This window comes from Hipposideros armiger, unplaced genomic scaffold (assembly GCF_001890085.2).
Source record: "Hipposideros armiger isolate ML-2016 unplaced genomic scaffold, ASM189008v1 scaffold_106, whole genome shotgun sequence".
Lineage (NCBI taxonomy): Eukaryota > Metazoa > Chordata > Mammalia > Chiroptera > Hipposideridae > Hipposideros > Hipposideros armiger.
This window is the reverse complement of record NW_017731456.1, coordinates 2,148,721-2,173,614: the sequence shown is the minus strand read 5'-3', so window position 1 is coordinate 2,173,614 and position 24,894 is coordinate 2,148,721. Positions and strand designations below refer to the sequence as shown.

At 33.2% G+C, this 24,894-nt stretch overlaps 1 protein-coding gene across 1 annotated transcript in view; it reads left to right on the top strand.

Moving 5' to 3' along the window:
* The window catches only part of DNAI4 (dynein axonemal intermediate chain 4), a 65,706-nt gene that overhangs the window by 34,762 nt on the left and 6,050 nt on the right, over positions 1-24,894 (top strand). The window contains 8 exon segments of the mRNA XM_019646704.1: positions 8,637-8,845; positions 11,315-11,401; positions 12,287-12,438; positions 14,164-14,321; positions 14,621-14,742; positions 17,881-17,979; positions 18,622-18,848; positions 20,576-20,732. Coding sequence (XP_019502249.1) covers positions 8,637-8,845; positions 11,315-11,401; positions 12,287-12,438; positions 14,164-14,321; positions 14,621-14,742; positions 17,881-17,979; positions 18,622-18,848; positions 20,576-20,732 — 1,211 coding nt within the window.

The following is a 24,894-nucleotide window of genomic DNA, read 5'->3' as shown; positions in this document are numbered from 1 at the left end:
TACAAACTTCACATGTATCATACAAAGATATTTGCAATCTAACCACAGACTACTTTATCTCATTGTGTTACTTCAGAGACAACTAAAAATTAGCTATATTAGACTTATCTGATAATCCCCAAACAGAACCTAAATGTTCCTGCCTTAGTAACCTTAGTTAGGATATGCTTGACAGTCCTCCCTTGTACCCATCCCATCTTTGCCTACTGCAGTCGCAGTTTTCATGTATGGATAAGGGAAAACTACTTCATGAAATCTTGATCCTTCAAGTCAAAATTGAACTTCTGTATGCCTACAGCAAAAAAATTAGGTTACAAAATAAAATAGAAAACAATGAAATACTATGCTCCTACTCTCATATTAAGTTGATATTTAAAATTTTTCATCATATATGTAAACTTTTCATCTTATATTTATTTATTGTTGAATTTATTGGGGTGAAATTGGTTAGTAAAATTAAATAGGTTTCAAGAGTACAATTCTGTAGTATATCATCTATATATTGCATTGTGCATTTACCACCCAAAGTCAGTTCTCCTTCCATCACCATATATTTGACCCCCTTTACCCTCTTCTACTGCCTCCCTACCCCTTTACCCTCTGGTACCCACTAAACTGTTGTCTGTGTCTATGCGTTTTTGGTTTTTGTTTGTTTGTCTTGTTCCTTCATTGCTTTCAGTTTTATATCCCACATATGAGTGAAATCATATGGTTCTCAACTTTTTCTGTCTGACTTATTTCGCTCAGCATGATAATCTCAAGATCCATCCATGTTGTTGCAAATGGCAGTATTTCATCTTTTCTTATAGCAGATAGTATTTCTTTGTGTATATGTACCACATCTTCTTTATCCAATCATGTATCAAAGGACATTTCAGTTGTTTCCATATCTTGGCCACTGTGAGTAATGGTGCAATAATGGTGCAATGAACATAGGAGTACATATATCTTTATGTACATAAAGGTAAATGTTTTCAGATTTTTTGGATAGATACCCAAAAGAGGGATTGCTGGGTCGTATGGTAATTCTATTCTCAATTTTTTGAGGAACCTCCATACTGTTTTCCACAGTGGCTGCACCAATTTACATTCCCACCAACAGTGCATGAGGGTTCCTTTTTCTCCACAGCCTTTCCAACACTTGTTATTACTTGTCTTCTTGATGATAGCCATTCTAACAGGTGTGAGGTAGAATCTCAATGTGGTTTCGATTTGCATTTCCCTAATAGTAGTGAAGTTAAGCATCTTTTTATATATCTGTTGACTGTATGTCTTCTTGGGAGAAGTGTCTGTTCAGAGTTATAAGGTTGAAATTTACTAAATATTGTTCATTTTGATATTTTAAAAAGAAAACTATTGGTAGATCACTTCTTTAAATGTATCTAAGAAATGGAAATACCATAAGAAAAAATTTAATGAGGTAAGATTTACATACAATGGAATACAGATATTTTAACTGTATAGCTTGATACATTTTAAAAATATATAAGTCTGTGTAACTAATACCCTAATTGACATAGAGAATATGTCCATCAGTCCCATACTTTCTCTTGTGCTGTTTTCCAGTTAAACTTTACCCCCCATAGAAGACATTAACCTGATTTCTCTCACCATAGATTAACTGCTTTGGTATATCATGCAAGTGGATTCATATAGTAAGTACTCTTTTGTGTCTGGCTTCTTTCACCCAACATAATGTTTTTGAATTCTAGGTTGATGCGTATATAAGTAGTTCATGTTTTCCCTGAGTGGTGTTCCATTTTATGAATATATTGTAATGATTTGTATATTAAGTCACCTATTGATGGATGCCTGAACTGTTTCCAGTTTGTGATTATTATAAATAAACCTTGCAGTGATCATTTTTGTGTGTCTTTTGGTGGACGTATGTTTTAATTTCTCTTGGGTATGGCATATATTGGGTCATTGGATAGATGAATGTTTAACTTTTTTAGAAACTGCAAAATACCTTTCCAAAGTACTTGTACCATTTTACAATCCCACAAGCAATGTAGAAGAATAACAGTTGCTCCACATTCTTGATAACACCTGATGTTGGCAATGTTTTTAATGTCCTAAAGACTAATCGTGTTGAGTACTTATTCATGTGTTTTCTTTTTGTAATTTGTATATCTTTTGTGTAATGTTTGGCCAAGAACTTTGCCTATTTTAAAATTGAGTTGTCTTTTTTTATGTATTTATTTATTTTAATTAAAGTTTATTGGGATGAGAGTTGTCTTTTTTTTTTTTTTAAACCAAGTTGTAGTCGCTTACTTTTATATATTCTGGATATAAGCTCTTTGAAAGTTACATTGCAACTATCTTCTGTAAGTCATTGGCTTGCCAATATATTTGTCTTTTGATAAGCAGAAGTTTTTAATTTTGATGAAGTCTTATCTATCAGCTTTTTCTTTTGTAGTTAATGCTTTCCATGTCCTCTCTAAGAAATCTTTGCCTGCCACAGAGTTGCAGATTTCTTTGCCCTGTTCCTGAACTTAGTGTGAAAGTATTCAATATTTCACTGTTAAATATAATATTAGATATAGTTTTTTTATAGATGTATTTTATTGATTTGAGGAAATTTTCTTCTTTTTCTAGTTTGCTAGACATTTTAAAAGATAAATGATTGTTCAATTTTGTTCAAATATTTTTCTACACCTATTAAAATGGTCATATAATTTTCCTCTTTCACCTGTAAATGTGGCCAATTTTATTGCTTGATTTTCAAATGTTAAGACAAACTGAATCCGTCTGGTTAAACCTCACTTGGTTATGTTGTTTTTTCCTTTTTATGTATTGGTGAATTCAACTTTCTGATACTCTGTTAAGAATTTTTGTAACTAGGTTCATGCAGCACATTTTTCTGGAATTTTCTTTTTCTGTAAAGTTCTTGATGGGGTTTGTATCAGTGTTATGATAGACATACGAGTATGTGTAATTGGAATTGTAGTAGTAGAAAAGAGAAGAGGGGAAGCAGGAAAATATTTGAAGAAAGAGTAGATTAAAGTTTTTCATACATGAAAAATTTAAACCAACAATTATAAGAAGTTCAGAGTAACCAAAGCAAGATAAACACACTGAGGCACATCAATAAGTAATATGTCAAAAAACAATAAAAGTTGCCCCCCAAAAAAAGTTGTCCCAGGGAAGAAAGTGAATAACCCCCTATTTCTTATCAGAAGCCCGAAAACAAAGCAATGACATTTTTACTGTGCTGAAAAAGTCTATACCTAGACAAAATATTCTTCAGAAATCAAGGTGAAATAAAATGTTCAGAAAAACAAAAGCTGAGAGACTGTGTCACCAGCAAACCAGCATTGCAAGACGTGTTCAAGGAAGTTCTTCAGGCTGATGGAAAATAATAGCTGAAATTAGGATCTACTCTATGAAGAGTGCTAGAATTGAAAAACGTGAGTAAAGGTAAGAGATATTTCCCACCATTTTAAATTTCTTTGAAGATAACTAAATTGACAAGATGGTTCTAAATTTTATATGGCAAAGCAAAGGACCAAGAAATAACCAAGTCAATTTTGAAACAGAAGAATGGAGTTGAAGGACTTACCCTACTTGATTACAAGTGACTTACTTTAAAGCTATAGTAATCAAGGCAGTGTGGCATTTGTCTAAGGACAGACATACGGATGACTCAAATGGAATAGTAGGTCCATAAATTAATACAGGCCTAGCTGATCAATTGATTTTTTGACAAACATGCTGAGGTGATTCAGTAAAAGAAGGCTGATTTTATGCTGAAAAAAATTGGATATCTATATGGGGTGAAAAATGAACTTCAACCCCTATCTCATATATAAATTAACTCAGACTGAACCACAAATTTAAATGTAAAATTTTAAACTATAAAGTCCTAGAAGAAGGTAAAAGAGAAAATTTTTATGATCTTATCATAAGAAAGGATTACTTAATACACAAAAATTCCAAGATATATAAAAAAAAATTGATAAGACTTTTCAGATAGTTAAATGTCTACTCTTTGAATAACACTGTTAAGGGGGAAAAAATGCAAACAACAGACTAGAAGAATATGTTTACAATACATACATCTGACCAAAGACTTATATTTGGAATATATAAAGGATGCTTACAGATTAATAAAAAGAAGATAAACAGTGTAATGGAAAATAGGTAAAAGGTTTAAACAGAAAGTTCACAAAAACATACATGAATGTCCAGTAGACACCTAACAAGGTGCTGAACTTGAATTAGTCATCAAGGAAATGCAAATTAAGACCATAACAAAATGCCACTGTGTACTAACTGGAATGGCTAAAATTAAAAAGACTGACAACACAAGTGTTAGCAAGAATATGAGGTTACTGGGTTTTTTATATGTTGCTGTGAAAGTGTAAAATTACACAACCATGTTGGAAGTCCATTGGGAAATTTTTTTAAATGTTAAATATAGATCCATCCAATGACACGATAATCCTGTTCCTGGATATTTACCCCTTAAAAAGAAAACAAATGTCCACAAAGAATACTTGTATAAGAATATTCATAGCAGCTTGATTCATAATAGCCAAAAACTGGAAACAGCCCAGATGTCTATTGACAGTTACGTCAATGTGTAAACAAATAATGGAGCACTACTCACTCTAAAAATGAACGAACTACTTATGTACATAATAACTTTGATGAATCTCAAAATCATTGTCGGGTGAAAGAAGCCAGACACAAAAGAATACATACAACAAACTCATTTATATATAGCCTATCACAGACAAAACTAATCGGAGGTGATAGAAATCCAACCAGTATTTGCTGATGGTGGGTAGGGTTTGACTGGAAAGTAGTACAAAGTAACTTTTATGGTTGATAGATATGTTCTCTGTCTTGATTGGGGTGTTGGTTACCTGAGTGTATACACATTTATCAAAACTCATCAAACTATACAGCTAAAATGTATGCATATCAATAAAATATAAATTTTCTCAAAATTAAAAAGTGCTGTGGTGTTTATATTATTTTGGATTCATTTAAAGAGTGGTATACCACTGTTATTTTTTTAACAGCTTTGTTGATGTACAAGTGACATACAATATATACTTCACATATTTAAAGTATCCAATAAGCTTTGACCCATCACCACAATCAGTGAATATATGCAATTACATATAATGATAATGAATGTATTCATCACCCTCCAGTGTTTCTTCACCTTCTTTATAACCCTTTTTTTCCCCTATTCCTCCTCACTGCTCCCCACCGTAAGAAATCACCAATTTGCTTCATACCCCTATATGGATTAACTTGCATTTTCTAGAATTATATATAAGTGTAACTTTACATTATGTACTTTTATTAGCTGGCAAAATAACGGGTGGATCCTATGTCAGACATATATTTAACTTCTTTTCTAATACATGCCCTCTAAGCATGCTTTAGCTGAATCTCATAAAATTTGATATGTTGTATTTTCATTTCATTAAAATATTTTAAATTTCTCTTGAGACTTCTTCATTGACCCATGTGTTATTTATAAATGTGTTGTTTAATATTCAAATATTTTGGGATTTTCTAGCTATCTTTTTGTTATTTCTAATTTAATTGCATTGTGGTCTGAGAGTATATTTTGTATGATTTCTATTCTTTTACATAATTATTAAAGTTATTTTATGGCCCATAATGTGGTCTGTCTTAAAGAATATGCTATGGCACTTCAGGAGAATATGTATTCTGGTGTTTTTGGATGGAGTGTTTTATAAATATCATTTAGGTCAACTTGATAGTGATGCTCAGGTCATCTGTATCCTTACTGATTTTCTACCTACTTGTTCTATCAATTGTCAAGAGAGGAGTGTTGAATTCTTCAACTATAATTGAGGATTTATTTGTTTCTCCTTTTAGAGCTATTGTTTTTTGTTTTATATATTTTGAGGTTGTTAGGCACATACACATTTTGGGTTGTTACAACTTCTTGGATAATTGATAATTTTTCCAATTTATACAGGCAGAAAGAAATCTGGGGAATATATGTGGAAATTGGTATCAAGGGTATAGGATAATGATGGAAGGAATATAAAGTCAGATTAGGCCAAATGTATTGACATGGGTCCACTAAACAGAGATCCTGGAGTCAGTGTTGTAGCTCAAGGGATTAAAAATGGCTCTAATAAGATTTTTTTTCTTGGTGTGTTTTTTTTGTGTGTGTGTGATTTGCTGATAATGGATTAAAATATGGCCTTCATTAAATGAAGCTAAAATATCAGAACCACTTTGGTGTACTATAGAGAAAGATATCCAAAGACTTAGGGGCACTGGATTGTTAGAGTGGATTTATCATGATGACCTGATCACCCACTTGGGGAGGGTCCAGATAACACACTTTTCACCACAATTGTGAGGAATAAGTTTGTGAGAGGGAGTCCCAGCATTCTTGATGAACTCTGTGGTCACTCTTCTCTGTAGGTCAAAAATTACAGTGGGGCAGTTGCCACTGAGCTGGGATCCTTGATATGATAAGGATAATTGGGTCCTGGGATGGCAGGCACTATGTGGCAGCACTTAATCACCCAGAAAAGATAGGTATGGTTACTATAATGGACAAAGCAGTAACCAGAAGAGTCTGACTCTTAGAGACCCATGGCATTGGCTAGTTGATCATAATGTCCCCAGAAGAGAAATAAGTAGGTGGTGTATTAGTCTGCTAGGGCTGCCATAACAATACCACAAACTGGGTGGCTAAACAATATAAATTTACTTTCTCACAGTTCTGGAGGCAGGAAGTCCTAGATGAAGGTGCCGGCATGTTTGTTTTCCTCTGAGGCCTTTCTTCTTGGCTTGCATATGGCCTCTGTCTTGCTGCATCTGTACATGGTCTTTTCTCTGTGTGTGTGCATCTCTTGTGTCTCTCAGTGTGTCTAAATTGTCTCTTCTTAAAGGATACCAGTCATATTGGATTAGGATCCGTACTAATGGCCTTAGAGTAACTTAATCACCTCTCTAAAGCCTTTGTCTCCAAATACCATTACATCCTGAGATCTGGGGGCTAGGATTTCAGTATAGGAATTTTGGGGAGATACAATTCAGCCCATAAAAGAGACTTCCTAAATTCTTACTTGATCTGTATAAGCAGAAGAGTTCTAAGTCATGTGAACATAAATCTAACTTGAAACACCAAAACAAAGTCATAGCCCCTCAACCAATTCCTAGACTTGAGCCAGTTTATAGACCCAGAACTCTTTGAATGAAGAGGAGGCTGTGTCCATTTGAGAAGGCATTCCACTACACTGCCAAAAATGTATACTCTTAATATTTTTTTTCCGAAAGAACCTACAGCCTTTTATTAGAGTGACTGCATTTGGGGAAAATGAAATAATCAGAAATTTCAGGGATTACTGGACAGTGGCTCTGAACTGACACTTATTCCAGGAGACCCAAAACATCACTGTGGTCCACTAGTCAGAGAGTAAGGACTTAGAGAGGTAAGGTGATCAGTGGAGTTTTAGCTCAGGTCCGTTTCAGTGGGTCCCAGTGGGTCAGTGAGACCAGCCTGTGGTTATTTCCCCTGTTCCAGAATGCAGACTTGGAAGAGAAATATCCAGCAACTGGCAGAATCCCCGCATTTGATCCTTGACCTGTGGAGTGTGGGTTATTATGGGAGAAAATAGCTAAATGGAAGCCACTAGAGCTGCCTCTACCTATGAAAATAGTAAACCAAAGCAATATCAAATTTCTGCAGGGATTTTAGAAATTAATTGTACTGCCAAGGACTTGAAAGGTGCAGGAGTTGTGATTCCCACCACATCCCCCATTCAACTTACGTATTTGGCTTGTATAGAAAACATGAATCTTGGAGAATAACTGAATTATTGTAAATTTAACCAGGTGGTGACTCCAATGTGCAGCTGCTGTTCCAGATTGGGTTTCATTGCCTGAGCAAATTAACACATTCCCTGGTACCTGGTGTGTAGCTATTAATACAGTCTTTTTCAATAACTGTTGATAAAAACCACCAGATGCCATCTGCTTTCAGCTGGCCAGGCCAACAGTACACCTTCACTGTCTTCCCTCAGGGGTGTATCAGCTCTTCAGCTTTATATCATCATTCAGTCTGCAGGGAACTTTCCCTTCAATAAGATATCACACTGGTCCATTACATTGATGACATTATGCTGACTGGACCTAGGGAACAAGAAGTAGACTTATTGGTAAGACGTTTACATGTCAGAGGGTGACTAATACATCTGACAAAATTTCAGGGGCCTTTCACCTCAGTGAAATTTCTAGTTGTCCAATTATGTGGACTATGTCCAGATATATCTTCTAAAATGAAGGATAAATTGTTGCATCTATTCCCTCTTACAACAAAAAAGAGGAACGATGCCTAGTGGACCTCTTCGCATTTTAGAGGCAACATATTCCTTATTTGGATGTGCTACTTTGGCCCATTTGTTGAGTGACCCGAAAAGCTGCTAGCTTTGAGTGGGGCCCAGAACAATAGAAGATTCTGCAACAGGCCAGGGGGTTGTTCAGGGTGCCCTGTCACTTGTGCCATATGATCCAACAGATCCAACGGTGCTTAAAGTTTCAGTGGTAGGTAGAGATGCTGTTTGGAGCCTTTGGCAGGCTTCTGTAGATGGAGAGGGCAATAATCTTTTTATTTGGCTTAATTTTAGAACCAGAACTTGAAGAGCCTGAAGACTTTTTAGAAGGTGAAAATCTTGCGGAGGTAGAAAAAGTGGTTAAGAAGGAAGAGGAGGAAGAAATAGAAATAGGTGCTCAACAATCAACAATACCAGCCAATTTGGAACGACTTTGGTCCTTTTCCTGTGACTTAACTAAAGGCCTTAATGTGAGCAGCCTTGCCTGGAATAAAATAAATCCAGTAAGTTATCGGATGTTTTAACAATTTGTCTTTAATATTTAAGGACAATTGTCAAATACTAATAACGATTTTCTTTTCCCTTAGATTTTAGGCAAGGTATTTAAATGGACATAAGCCCTAGTTTTAAAATGCCTCTAAAACAAGTTCATGTTTCTAAAAGGGGAAAATGCAAATAGTTACAAAGAATGTTTTTCTCCTTTAATATCTAAACATTGCCATTTTTATTTTAGGAGATGTACTTGGGGCATGACATTCTCTGAATCTGTATCAGATATTGAGAAGTGAGCTAGAAGATAGTATATAATTGACTTATTTTAAAATATATCAAACTCATGTACCCAAATTTTTTATTCTCCTTAAATTAATTATATTCAGAAATATATACAATATTTCATTCAGTGACCCTGCAAATGTGCAAATTAATTTTGAGATTCCTTACAATACTATTACTACTAGTAATAGCAAATAAATAGCACTTACTATGTACCAGGCACTGCTATAAGCATTTTAGTTGTATTAACAAAACTTAATTAATTAAAACTGTGAGTTAGGTATTAATTTCCCCATTATGTTGATGAGAAAACTGAAGCTCAGAAAGGATAAATAACATGCCCAAAGTTACACAACTGGTAAGTAAAACAGGTAGAATTCAAACCCAGTCATCTGCCTCCGGTTTTCTTGCTCTTAAGTACTACACTGCTAAAAATCATCTTGAAACAAATTAGATGAATCATCAAGCTGGTGTGTTTCCTTGTAAAACAGAGATGATTCTAGAGTAATGAGAATTATTTTCTCCAGTGGTTTATAAACTGGTTATGAAGACATGATTCTCAACTAGTGATTCCAAAAAACTTTTGTGTAACACCAGTATCTTTGGAGTAAATATTTAGTGTATTTTTAAAGTGGTCAAAACTAATGTATTTGTTTAAATAAACTAGTGTATTGTACTATATATGTTTAATAATTAGCCTTATTATTTTATTACCACACCTTATAAGGTGCTATGTGCAAACATGGTAGTTGTTATGGTTATTAAAAAGCAGAGTGTCTATAATTATTTTTGTTGAAACCTAACTATTATTTAAATTATGTATGTTATATTTTTAATAAAATAAAATATTTTCTGTATGGGTTTATCTTTATAAAACTATTTGAGAACATCTTGTAGATATGTGAGATTTAATAAATCAATAATGACTAATAAAGACAGGTGAATCATATTTAGAAACAACATACTAGCATTTAAAAAATTAACATATTGCCATTGAGATTAAAATTAAATACTTGTAAATGAAGTTAAAAAATATATGACAGATGGCATCTATCATATTTCTTCTTCATTCTACACGTATTTATTGAACATTAACTCTGTGCCAAGAACTCTGTTAAGACACTAGAGATACTGTAGTGATTTACTCACACACGGACCCTGCCCATATAATGGTTTTCTATATGCTTAACTAAGGAAAATAAATAATGCTGTGGGAGCATATAAGAGGGCTCATGAATGCTTCTTAGAGGAAGCGGTGCCTATGCTGAGACTAGAACAGATCAATGGGAGTTTGTCAATGCCAGGGTATAAAGGGTGGCAGTGAAGAGTGTTTTAAAGCAGAGGGAATTGTGGAGAGGTGATGCTAACTTGAAAGTAGGGTGATGTCAAGAAAATATAATAATATGTTTTTTATAAAGGTATTCTGATTGTAAAGAAGAGGCTGTTTTTAAATTTTTTGTCTATCTGTACTTACAGTAGCATTTTTTAAAATGACCTGTTGTGTTAATCAGCTTGTGTTGCATAACAAAAATACCATAAACTGAGTGGCTTAAACAACAGAAATGTATTTTCTCACAGTTCTGGAGGCTGGGAGGTCCAGGAGACTGTGAAATCTCTCCTCCTGGCTTGTAGATGGTGGCCTTCACTGTGTCCTCATGGTGGACAGCTTTGGTGTCTCCTCCTCTCTTTATAAGGCCACCGACACTATCAGATTAGGACCCCACCCTTATTACCTCATTTAACCTTAATAACCTCCTAAAAACTCTATCCTCCAATATAATCACATTGGGGATTAGGAATCCAACGTATGAATTTTGAGGGAGGAAACACAATTCAGTCCATAGCACCTGCCTTTAACTTAAATGTCTTTTATTGTACATTTGAAATTATTAGGTCCTTCTCAAAAACCCATAAGATGCTATAATGTAATAATACAATCTTGAAAGATTATGTTAATATTAAGTAAAAGAAGTTGTTAGCTGTTGGTTCTTTTGGGTATTCTTTAGTCTGAAAATGTGATTATTATTATAATTTTGTTTAGAAATATGGAGCTATAGAGTAAAAATAGATGGTATGCTGGTATTTTTGAAATGCCTTATCACAATTTTTAACACAGTTCATTAATATGCATCTTTATACATTTCTCAATATTTGTATGCCATTCTATCTTATTTTAAATGTATTTTTCTGATTTTCAGGACCTTTTGGCTGTTGGCTATGGGCACTTTGGATTTAAAGAGCAAAGAAAAGGATTGGCTTGTTGCTGGTCAATAAAGAATCCTATGGTAACCCGAATAGGAATAAGACCCATTTTTATTTAGTTAAATGTTTGCATAATTCTCATAAAGTAGACAGTTGAATGTGATAATTATCAAAGTCAAGAAATTTTTTTCAAGCAAGACTTTATTTCCTTTGGTTTAAATATGTAACAATTAAAACTTGTTTTTGTTGATACAGGATAAAGTAAATTCATTTACAAATTCATTCAATAAATATTTATTGAGCATCTACTATGTGCTGTTAGAGTTAATGATCCAGAGCTGAACCATTATTGTTTATTGCAGCTAATTATAAAGAAGAATGAATTTATAAATGAAAATTTATAAATTTGGAAATTACATTAGTAACAGTAAAAATTTGGAAATTACATTAGTAACAGTAATAATTTAATATCAAGTTGTCTCTTAATATATGAATGATTCCTTATCACCTTATAAGATAGATTTCTACCATCCTCAATGGATATAAAATAGATAATATGAACATCTTATTGCCATGAATTTTTCAAAGAGAATGAATACAAATCATGTCATGTTTTTTGCTAAATAGTCCTAGTCAATTTGTTACTTTATAGTTTTACATTTAGTTTTAATTCACAACTGAAATGTAAAGTGGAAGACTTAGAAAAGGATCAGAAGAGCACATAAAAATGAGTTTTTATAAATAGTCCCAGTCTCTTAGAAAGCTGGGTTAATATAGCGTAAAAGAAAGAAAGAAAGCAATTTTAAACATGTAGAAGGACTGGTACAAGATCCGTCGTCAGTAGGTTGTCTTTTTTTCCATGTAGTGTGTTAAAAACACCAGACTAGATTTCAGCCATCATCATACCCTACCTTACCGTGGTCTACAAAACCAAGTTTAAAATGTAATATAATTATTATCTTATTTAGTGGCCAGAACGTATTTATCAGAGTCCATACGGAGTTACTGCTGTGGATTTTTCTATTGGAACACCTAACCTTTTAGCAGTTGGCTATCACAATGGCACCATTGCAGTCTATAACGTACAGAGCACCAGTAACGTCCCAGTTCTGGATAGTAGGTGAGAATCTAAGAATTAGATAAACATATAATACATGCTTTCTTAGGAAGAAGTAAAAATTTACTCAGGGTATTTGGTTCAGGGTGAGTGTTTACGCTGTTAATGAGAGTGACCATTATTTTTCAAACCATTATTTAATAATCCCTCATGCTGTCTCTCCCACTGGAATGTTTTGTCCTAATAGCTCTTTCATCTTCTTCTCTGCCTACTTCACCTACAAACTTCCGTTGGCATGACAGTTTATGCATATTTCTTGTTTCTTTTTAAAAAATTTAATTTTTTTCCAGCTTGATTGAGGTATAACTGACAAAAATTGTATATATTTAGGTAGTATAGTGTGATTTTTAAAGTTGTACAATGTGATGATTAAATATATTCATATGTATACATTGTGAAATGATTACCACAGTCAAATTAATTAACATACCCATCACCTCACATAGTTACCTTTTTTCCTTTTTTGTGGAGAGAACACTTAAGGTCTACTCTCTCAGCATATTTCAAGTATACAATACAGTATCATTAACTGTAGTCACCATGCTGTACATTAGAATCTCCAGAACTTACTAATCATACCACTGATTCTTTGTACCCTGTATTGCTTCAATTTTATCTCCTCCAGGAAACATTCCCATTCTTTTGTGCATCCTATACATATCTTCATCACAGCAAATATCATGGTGTATATAAATTGTTTGTGTGTGTGTATGTATCTTCCTGAGGAGGCTGTAAGCTCCTTGAGGGCAAGGATTAAGTCTTACTTACCTTTGTATTTTCAGTATGCACTTAATATCAGATATATTAACAGGATTACAGTAAGTGTTTAATTAAGAATGAATGAATACAACTGAAACTAATAAAAAAAGAATGAATGAATACATGAATGAGTCATATTGAGAAAATGAAACAGTTAAAGAGAAAAGATATTGAATATGTTAGGTTTCTGTAATAGACTAGATACCAATGAGGCAAAAATGAGGTGGCATATTAGTGTTTGAATAAACTTAGCTAGAGCTGGATGGAAATAGGCATTAAAGCAGGGGTTCTTAAACTTAATTTTGACTATTTGCATAGTTTTGTAAGTGTGGGCCTTACTGCTTATTTCCAGGAAGAGGGTCCATGACGTTTACCAAATAATCAAAAATATATATGATTTTTAAAAAGATTCAGAACTATTGTTTTGGAGGTTGGCATAAAAAAATCAAGGGAGTCAGTGTTAGGAACAGAGCAACCCATTAATCTGATAGGAAAACAGTCAGCATTCTGAGAAGTGATTTTAAAGTTCACTGAGAAGTGAATAAAACTTAAACAACTTGTTCATTTAAGCTATGCAAAAAATCCATATAAAGATGAAGATACTTATATTCAATGTGTCTAAAATAAACTAAATGTACACAACTAGGAAAAGTTAGTGAATAAAGTGAAATAGATTTTGAAAAGGAAGGAAATATTTGCTCTTATATTCCTGTTATGACACCTACTATAGTTAAAGGCAGTACAAATTTTCTTTTGTAAGAAATAAGAAAAGTAGCAGTGACTATTAGGTAGAAAAGTGATCATTTTCCCCATTGTTCAAAATATTTGAAGTTCGGTTTTGAACAATTAAAGCACCATTCTGTAAGTAGGTCATGGTGCTCTACAGAGCTGTCCTTATCACTTATACTCAAAGTCTTTTTAAAAAAATTATTATAATGATTCTATATTTAGTAACTTTCCCTGTTTCAGTGAATCACCTCAAAAACATTTGGGACCTGTATGGCAGCTCCAGTGGATAGAGCAAGATAGAGGAACAACGGGTGATGACAAAAGAGAAATACTCGTTTCTATATCAGCAGATGGAAGAATCTCCAAATGGGTTATACGGAAAGGACTGAACTGTCACGGTAAAAAATATGTATCCATATGTATATATCAAATTATCTTTCTCCTGTTATATGCTGAATTAAAACTTCCGAGTGAGCCATGTGTAAGAGGTGCCAAATTTTGGTTTTGCTAAATAAGAAAAAAACTGGGCTTGGTCATTGTTTTTGTAAGCACCTAGTTCTGGTATTTGCTAATTTTAACCTAATCCCATGCAAAAGATGGCAGAAATCATAATATCGTTTGCAGAGGGACACACATTAGATCTACAATACATTTTCATGTGGTAAATAAGATATACATGTTTTTTCTTTAAATAAAGATTTGATGCGTTTGAAGCGAACTGCTGCCAGAAGCAGCAAAAAAGGAGGGGAAAAGGAAAAGAAAGGTGAAGCTTTGATATCTCGACAGGCTCCTGGAATGTGTTTTGCTTTTCATCCCAAGGTAAATTATTTCAATCCATTATTTACTACCGCATATAATAATGTTCAGTAATTGAAGTGGATTAAGATATAATGCAAGACAAAAGATTAGCATGTTAATTAATATTGTGTCTTGTGAGTAAAAAAATAACAAACATAGCTGCCAACCTAAGGTAGAATGGCACATTTCAGTGGACTACACTGTTTTCTAGAGGAAAGGCCGTTACTTCTGAGGATCTATGGCAGGATCATCATTACAACTGTATGTTTAACTTGAGTGCCCCTCCTTGCCCGTTTTTTTGTGCTCTGCTGCTCTGTCATGCTGATAGAAATCAAATGCATACATAGAGACCTCTATATTCTCAATGTAGTGGTGACTCTGCTGATTCTGGGGATCAGGAAGACCACTTAAGTTCCTGCTTACCCAGACCAGAATCAAATAAAGAACAGTTAAGGAAGCCCTACTTTTTCTAATTCTTTGGAGTTTCTTTGGGAACAGAAAATTCAGCCATTAGGACACACTTGAGAAAACATATCCTGTGTGTTTTCTGTTACGTGTATAATAATACGGTCGTGTCTTTAGTGACACCATGATCCACTGCAGATCCAGACTTGAGCTCCTACTCTGTTCTACCCTGTCTTCCAAATAATATTTAAGTCCTATTGGCCACTCCTTCCAATCCAAGCTTACTACTACTGATGTAGTTCAGGCCTCTATTATGTTTCATTTTTATAACACTGTTGTCATATTCTAACCACCTTCATTCTCAAATTCCTCTAATCTGCTTTTCACCTTAACTCTAGAACAGTGGTTCTCAATATGAACAGAGATTGGTGGTGGAGGGGGATATTGTCCCACCAGGGGGCATTTCACAATGTCTTAAGAAGTTTTTGGTTGTTGCAGCTGTAGGAGGTGGGGTATGGGGAAGAGTGCTATTGGCATCTAGTGAGCTAAGTCCAGGAATGCTGCTAAACATCCTACAATGCACAAGACAAACACTGCCCCTTCTCCCCCGCAACAATGAATTAGCTAGCCCAAAATGTCAATAGTGCTGGGTTGAAAATCCCTAGTCTTAGTCTGGTGTCCTAGAAATGTCCTTGGTGTGAGGAATTCGAGATGATCATGTAGTCTGTAAATAAAGAGTTGTACTTTTTCTTTTCTAACCTGGTTACCTTTTTTTTAATTTTTAAATTTTTTTTTATTGACTATTGCACTGGTTAGAACCTCCAGCACAAGAATGAATGGAAGTGGTGAAAACAGACATTCCTGTCTTATTGTTGATCTTAGGGAGAAAGCATTCAGTCTTTTACTATTAAATATGATGTAAGCTGAAAGATTTTTGTAGGTGGAATTAATCAGGTTGAGGAAGTCCCATTACGTTGCTGTTTGTTGAGATTTTTATCAGGAATGGATGCTGGGTTTTTATCAAATGCTTTATTTGCACCTATTGATATGATTACATCATTTTTCTTTCAAAGTTTGTTAATATGGTGAATTATATTGATTGATTTTTTTAAATGTTTGTTCCTGGTATAAACCCCACTTGATCATGATTAACCCTTTTAATATACTGTTGGATTTAATATGTTAAAATTTTGTTTAGTATTTTTACGTTTTTGTAAGGGGAATTGGTCTATAGTTTTCTTGTAATGTCTTTATCTGGTTTCGGTATCATAGTTCAACTTAGATCTCTGCTCATTTCCTGTTTTCCTCAAAGCATCCTTGAGAGATCTCCCCAGTACATCTCTTGCATGAAAATCTCAGAGTAGCAGAGTTTATATACTGAGGAACCCAACCTTAGACAGTAACCTCTAGAGAAAGTTGACCTACTTGTAAATGATGTTGAGATAATCATTAGCCATATGAAAAATGGAATTAGATCCCTACCCTATTCTAAACAAAAAAAAACTTTAGAACGATATGTAGGAGAATATCTCTATGACCTCAAAGTAGGAAAAACTTCTTCAACAAAGGACAGAAAATGCTAACAATATAAAATATAATACAAGCTACATTGAAATGAGAACTATTGTTTGCCAAAAGACATCAAAGAAAGTAAAAATAACATACACTGGGAGAAGATATTTGTAATATATGTAATATATAAAGAACTTATACAAAAGAATATGAAAAAGACAAGTTGTTAGTAAAATGGTCAAGAGGTATGAACAGAAGAGGAAGTATAAATGGCCAATAAACATAAAATGTCCTCAAACTTGTTAATATTCACGTGAATGAAACTGAAAACCATTAGGCATAATTTTCAACTTAATAGATGGCAAAATTTAAGATTTCTGATATAGCCAACTGTTGGAGAGAATGTGGGTCAAAGGAAACTTTTATTTACTGCTGAATGTAAATTAGTAGTACTACTGTGGGGAAAAAAATTGTACTTTATTGTGTAATTTAAAACTGCATACATCCCATGCTCTAGTAGTTGCATTCTTAAGTACTGGTATCCACAAGAGCAGTGTGCCTCAGATTTTAATGTTCATATAAATTACTTGGAAATCTTGTTAAAATGCAGATCCTGAGTCAGTAGGTCTGAGGTAAATCCTGAGACCCTGCAGCTCTAAATGCTCCCAGGTGGTGCTGACTTTCCATAGCCAGAACACAAAACACGGACTTTCCGACTTTTTGACCATGACTTCCCTATCAGAAATACATTTAAAATCCTTATTTGTAAATACATTTAGGGTTAAAGATGTCTGAGATATGATCTAGTTTAATTTCTCATTCCTAACAGAATTCCTAAAGAATTATTTCTTTAGCATTTAAATACATAAATGGTTATTAAGTCACCTGTCTTCTCTTTGACTAGTTCTAATGAAAAAACACTTATTTCCCTGGACTGCTAGTTCCAACTGTTAGAACGTTTCTTCCTCATTTTAAGCCAGTGTGTGTCCATGTAATTTCTAGACAGAGTACTAAGTTCTACCCTCTATACCAGCAAGAAATAACTCTATGTTTTCTTTGCTCAGTGTCCTACAGGTAGTTTAATTATTGCTAAAATCATGATAGAAAGAAAACGACACCAGAAAACTATCTTTAAGATAGCATTTCTAGTTTTGGTTCTTGAATTTCTTGGTAATAGATTTTGAATGGTATAATCTTATATTTAGCACATTTATTAATATATTTTGACTTTTTTTGTTGTAGGACACAAATATCTATTTGGCTGGCACTGAGGAAGGTCATATTCACAAATGTTCTTGTTCATATAATGAACAATACCTAGATACCTACAGAGGACATAAGGTTAGTTTAATTATAGTACGTATGGAAAATTGATCTTGTAATATTTCTGAAACAATAGTATCATTATACACAGTATTGTTAATATGCAATAAATTGACAACTTCAGAGTTAAAACTGCTGATTCAAAATAAGTGCTTTCTTGTATGGAAACCACCAATAATGTGTGGGACATTTTATTTGGCTTCTAGATATCCTTGATTTCTTCTTGTAAGTTATGGAAGTCACAATTTTTATTTGTTTCTGAAAAACTTTGCTTATGATAATATGCTGATCCCAGAGTAAAATTGTCTCTGGCATATACCTATTCTCCATATCTGTTATTATTGTCCTATCTATATTTTCCTCCTTTTCTCCATTTCTGTTATTTTTTTAGTACTCTTTATATTTTTTAAAGGAAATAAGTATAATATGTATTAATATTTAGTGATACTTGTATGGACTATATTTTTATATTTCTGTATGGCATGACTTAGGAAAGATTCAATTTATGACCTTACTCTCAGCTAAAATAATACCCACATAATAATGCATGGTGCATAAATCTTTTAGAAATATTAGCAATTTTAATTTATTGGTCAAGTTTAAAGTATAAGATATAAAATACTATTTATATATGTATTTTAATTTATTTTTTAATTCTAGGGTCCAGTGTATAAAATAGCATGGAACCCATTTTGTCATGATGTATTCTTAAGCTGTTCTGCAGATTGGGGTGTTATTATATGGCAACAGGAGAATCTCAAGCCATTTTTGAGTTTTTATCCAACTACTTACGTTGTTTATGATGTTGCCTGGTCTCCAAAGTCATCCTATGTATTTGCAGCTGCCAATGAGAGCAGAGTGGAGGTTTGGGATCTTCACATCAGCACGTAACTGTTAATATTTTTCTTGGGGCTATTTCTAGTAGAAGCAGTTCAAACTAAATGATACCGCATAGTTTTGACATCAGCTGGAGAGAGTTGTAGTTACTTTAAAATAGGCAGTGTTCAATTTGTGAGAGTTATTTAAGAATAATAAAAATATATGCCAGAATACTATCTTAATGTTAATTACTTACACCCTATGTAGTTTTTGAAATATTTGAATAAAAATAGGTTACACCACTCGTCTCCTCAAACTATCACAGGCTCCTATAGGATATCATAGCTACCTTGAATTCTTTTTCATTGCCTGGCTTATAGAAGAATGCAGAGGCAGCTGATTGTTCTTAACTGAAGATTTTGTACAATAGGATACAAAGTACAAAATGATTATTTTTAAAAATATTTATTCTCTTACCTTATTTCAAAACATATTCAAAGGAGCATGTATTTCATTAAATTTTTTGATTTAAGGTGTTACACCAAAATTATATTAGAGTGTCATCTAGACCCATCTATCTTTTTAATATGAGAGTTTATGCAATACCTGATGGCGTTTAATGATTCCACTTCTTCATTTGGAAAATATTATAGATCTTTATGCTAGTTATTAATAGAAAGAGCAGGGAAATACATTCCTGTTTAAAATAAATAATGTAAAATTCAGTGGGTTTATTCTTAATGGCAAACTTTTTCTGAAAAGTTAATAATTTAGTAACTTTAAAATTGTGTCATGGCTTGTTCTATAAAACAGTTTGCACCAAAAATCAAGGATTACATCACAAAGCAATTATTTTTGAGTATGAGATGACTAATGTATAAAGTGGCTACTTAAATGATCCCATCCATCTCTGATTTTAATTTTTCTGGTGAAACTCTAGTTCCTAGGGAAGCATTTCTTCAGAAGAAATATGCAAGTTATTGCTCCTATTTGTTTCTTAAGGGCATCAGTGGGCTGCTTTGGATGAATAAGAGTAGGAACAGTTCTTGTTCAAAATAGTATTTTATGTTTCAAAGGTTCATTTGGATCAAAATATCCTTCTATTAAAAGACATTTATTATTTAAGGAGTTGTATTAGTCAGGGTCTCCAGAGAAACAGAACCAATAAAGAGAGAGAAAGAGATTTATTTTAAGGAACTAGCTCACATGATTGTAGGGCCTGGCAAGACCCACATCTGCAAGACAGGCTGGCAAGCTCGAATTTCCATCAGGAATCCATCCATGTTGCAGTCCTGACTCCAAAGATAGTCTAGAGGCAGAATTTTATTCCACTTCGGGTAACTCAGTCTTTTCTTTTAAGGCCTTCAACAAATTGGGTTAATCTACCCACATTATGGAGGTTAATCTGCTTTATTCAAATTATAGTGATTTAAATGTTAGTCACCTCTAAAAAAAAATATCTTCCCAGCAAAGTGTAGCCTGGTGTTTGACCAAATAACTGGGTACCATAGCCTAACCAAGTTAATACATAAAATTAACCATCACAGGAGTTTAACTTATGAGTTCACGTGTTATTTGTGAATTGCTTCATCTAGTTAAAATTAGTTCATTAAAAAAGTGAAAATTTTCATTGAATAAGGAATATTAAGCAGTTGTTTTGATTCTGGAAACTCTCAATGAAGCTTTGGGTTTTTGTTACATGAAATCATGAGAATTATTTCAGATTTTTCTTAGTTTGTATATGAAAATAACATATTAACAACAGCTGAATTTACAAATAAAATCTTCATTGCAGTTTGGACCCTCTGATTGTGAAAGTTGCTAACCCTGGAATCAAGTTCACAACCGTTCTCTTCGCCAAACATACAGATTGCCTTCTAGTAGGAGACAGTGATGGGCAGGTTGCTGTGTATGAATTAAGAAATATGCCCACTGTTTCAGGGTCTGGCCGGGTAAGTCAAAATTTTATGTCATTTTATGACTTGATTCAGTTGAAATATTCAACTATTATTTAATTCAAGAGATTTACATTTCTTGAATATCATAAGTGTGATGCAAGGGAAAGAACGTAAGTCCCAAGAGTTCCTACTTACTAGGCATAGGTACCTACTAGGCTTATTTTCTTTGAGCCTCACGTTCTTTAGCTGTAAAATGAGAATACTAATGTTGTTAAGCATAATAATTATAAATGTTAATGGAACAACTTAAAATTGAGCCTAGTATATGGTTGGGGCTTAATAGTTGTTAAGTATAGCTAAAGAAGTTTACTGCAAATATTCAAACTTCTATAGAAAATAATATTTTTAGATATTTTTAAATATTATCCAATGTTAGTGAAATAGGCATTTGTTTCTGTTAGTTTAGCATTATCCTACTCCCTTATTCTGATCTTCAAATATCAAAACGTTGTTATAAAACTTTGACAAATAAATCAGTATTACTAGATGTCCATTATTTTTAAGACAGCTTTTTATTTTTGTTTTTTATATTTAAATTGCTACTTTAAGGAGTAGCAAATCGGGTTAACATTATAATGACTATAATAAACCTGTTCAAATATTCAAAGATCAATAAGAAAATAAAACACTAAGACTCCAATAGAAGAGTGTTAGAAATAATTCATTCACAAATAATGACAGAGAATATATTTTAAAATTCAACCTCACTAATAATTAAATAAATTTTTATTATTTTAAATTAAAATGTGATAGCATTCTCATATACCAAATTAACAAATTTTTTTTTTATGGGACTACTCAGTACTGGCAAACATTTGATGAAATAGGTACTTTTCTATGCTGATTGTTGAAATAGAAATTGGTATAGTTTCTCTGGAAGCAATTTAGCAATATGAACCAAGGCTGTCTACTTCTAGGACTCTATCCTATAGAAATATTTATAAAGGCAATCATAAAAATTAATTACAGCATAATTTGTGGTAGGATAAGAAGAGAAAAGAAAAGAAAAGAAGCAAAAAAGAAGAAGGAAACAACCTAAATATCCAATCACAGGGAAAAGTGGCCAGGGAAATCAGATGTGTTGATTAGATTTGGGTCACATGTAGAAAGTGGAGTTCTATTCCAACCATAACCATTTATTTGACAGTAAATGTTAACTAAGTAAGTGCGTGCTTGGGACTTTGTACTTGTCATTCTAGATATCTACAATCCACAGGGTTTGTTCCTCTACCTACTTCAACTCTTTGCTCAAATGTCACTTGAAGTCTTTCCTGGCCACCTTATTAAAATTGCAATGTCTACTCTCCCCCACACTTCTTATTCTCTCATGACTTATTTTTCATAATAACACTTATCTTTTAGTACATTATATTCTTTATCAATTAATTTTGTTAATTTCTTGTCTCCTACATCTAGAATGTAAGCTCCATGTAAACAGTGAATATTGTCTCTTTTATTCTGGGCCGTATCTCTATGACCCAGTACAGTGTCTAGCTTATAGTAGTTCAATAAATGTTTGTTTAATGAGTATGCATTAAAAACTAGAGGAAGAATTCAACATATTAGAAGCATTATTTCTTACGGGTAGGACCATGGATAAATTTTAGTCTTTCATTTTACTTATCTGTTTTCCAAATCATTAGACTACATATCTTTTTTTTTTTTTCAAAATCCATTGGTCTACTTATATAATAATTTTCGTCTGTTCTGAGGAATGCAACCCTAATGGCTTAATTTTTTTCATAGTATAAAACATTGTAATATTTTTAATTTTTCACAAATTCATTGAGTACAAGATGTTTTAATAGGTACTGGGGTGTTTGTGCCCACACTAAACCTTGTATGGAGACACACCTCAATAGCCAAAAGAAATTAAAAGAGAATTCCATTTTTTTATTCAAGTCTCTCAAAAGATATTAAAATGGATCCAAATATATAGTTCATAATAATCCTTTTTCTTCTTTTATCCATATTCCTGAAATCCTAAATGTAGCCTCAAGGCCAAAACCCATCCCTTTTTGTCTCTGTGATTCCTTCAATTCTATCCCACAAATTCTGAACTTGGGGCCATAGGGGGAGTGGGGGAGGTGTGAGTTGTTTTAACATTTTTGTTAGTGTATGTTGGAGTAGCAGTAGAAGAGAAATCTGCGATCATCAGCATATTTATATCTATCTATCTATATTTTCATCACACATTTATATCTATCAAGTACTACAATAACTTATCAATATAAATTATAATATTTTGTATATAAGCCTTTCTTAATAGTTTGAACTACTTGGAAATTTGTATATTCAAGTATCTAGCACATAATAGGCATTCAACAAATGTTGAATAGATGTCTGAGTGAACAAACCTGCAAGCAAAAGGCATATGGTTTCTAAGAAAGAAACAATACATGCTCAAGACATATGATAAAGTCATAAAGATCAAAATAATACAAAAAATTGTGTAAAGCACAGAGCAGGAAAATAATTGACTTTTGAAAGGAGAATGGGAAGAAGAAAAGAGAAGAATAGGAAGGAGACTACTTTGGGAAAGGCATTCACACAGGAGATCACTTTTCAACTGTGCTTTGGAGGATTAGAATTTTCCCTTGCAGACAAGAAAGTTTAACTGTTACTCCAAATTGAGGGAAAGGCTTGAGGAAAGATATAAAATTAGAAAAGTTCCATGGCATTTTAAGGAAATGGTGAGTAGACTTTTTTGACTGGTAAAGAGATTACTTGAGAGAAAAGCAGCTAAAAGACCAGTTGGGTCATTTGGGACCAGAAAATGTGTGTCTGCCATGATGGGGAGTTTGATCTTTATTCTATAGAAAATGGAAAGCCGTTTAAGGTTTACAATTCTAGAAGCGACGTGGGGGGAAAAATTAAATTAGGTCCTTATCTCACATTTTGTACAATGGTAAACTCCAAATGGATTAAAGACTGTGCGAAAAATAAGACTGCTAGAAGAAAATGTAAGATAATATCTTAATGATCTAAGAGCAAGGATAGATTTTTTTTTTAAATCCCTTAACTTTTTCAACTTTATCATGTTTCCTTATTTGGAAAATAAGTGTAATATGGGTACCAAAATCAAAGGTTGTTAGAAAGATTAAATGAATCAATAGGTACAAAGTGGTTAGAACTGGTACATAGTAAGCTCTCAATAAAGCTCAATTATTCTTGGTATGATTATTATGTCAAAATTAACTTTTTTCTCTTCAGGATTCCATATGCCAAATTAAAAAGAAATAGATTGGAAGAAGACATTACCAAGATATATAAAAGACATTTAATATTCGGTGTATATAAAAAGCTTCTAGAAAACAATAAGAACAATTCAATTGTTTAAATGGGTAAATTTAGAAGATATTAATTCACAGGCGAGGACACGGAAATAGCAAATAAATTTATGAAACAATATTCATCCTCACTAGTAATGAGGTAATATGCAAATAAAATTATACAAGATACCAGTTCACACTGATTGGACTTACAAAAATTAAAACAATAGCCAATATCAAGTATTAGCAAAGACATGGAGAATTAGGAACTCTTATGTAAGGGTCACGGGAATATGAATTAACATATCCTCTTTGGAGAGTAATTCAATAAAAATGAAAATTCAGAAACCGTTCAAGCCAGTGATACCATAGAGAATCTCTTACACATGTGTACCAGGAGACATATTTAAGTTATCAATGTGAGGTTTTTGTTTTTCTTTCTCCCCTCCCTCCTCCCCTCCCTCCCTTCCATTCCTTCTTTCCTTCCTTCCTTCTGCCCTCATGTTTCTTTTGTATATAGAGATTACTTCATCTACTTTCACTTAAAATATTCACATTCAAATTTGTTATAAAATTTTTAAAAACTAAGTTCACCTTAAGCTCTTACATTTAGACTATGTATTTTATTATTCTGTTTATAAGTCTAGCATGTTTTTTTTGTTTTTTTTTTTAAGATTTTTATTGGGGGAATTGGGGGAATGGGAACAGTGCTGGGGAATTGGGGGAAGGGGAACAGACAAGTTGCTGTCGTCTTGTTCTTCAATCTAGTTGTGGAGGATGTTGCTTCACTGGCCCAAGTTGGCACCATCATTTCGCTCTTCTCTGGCGAGGCAGATCAGTCGCCGGCTTCTGGACGGCCGCTCACTGCGGCTGCTGGCCGCTCA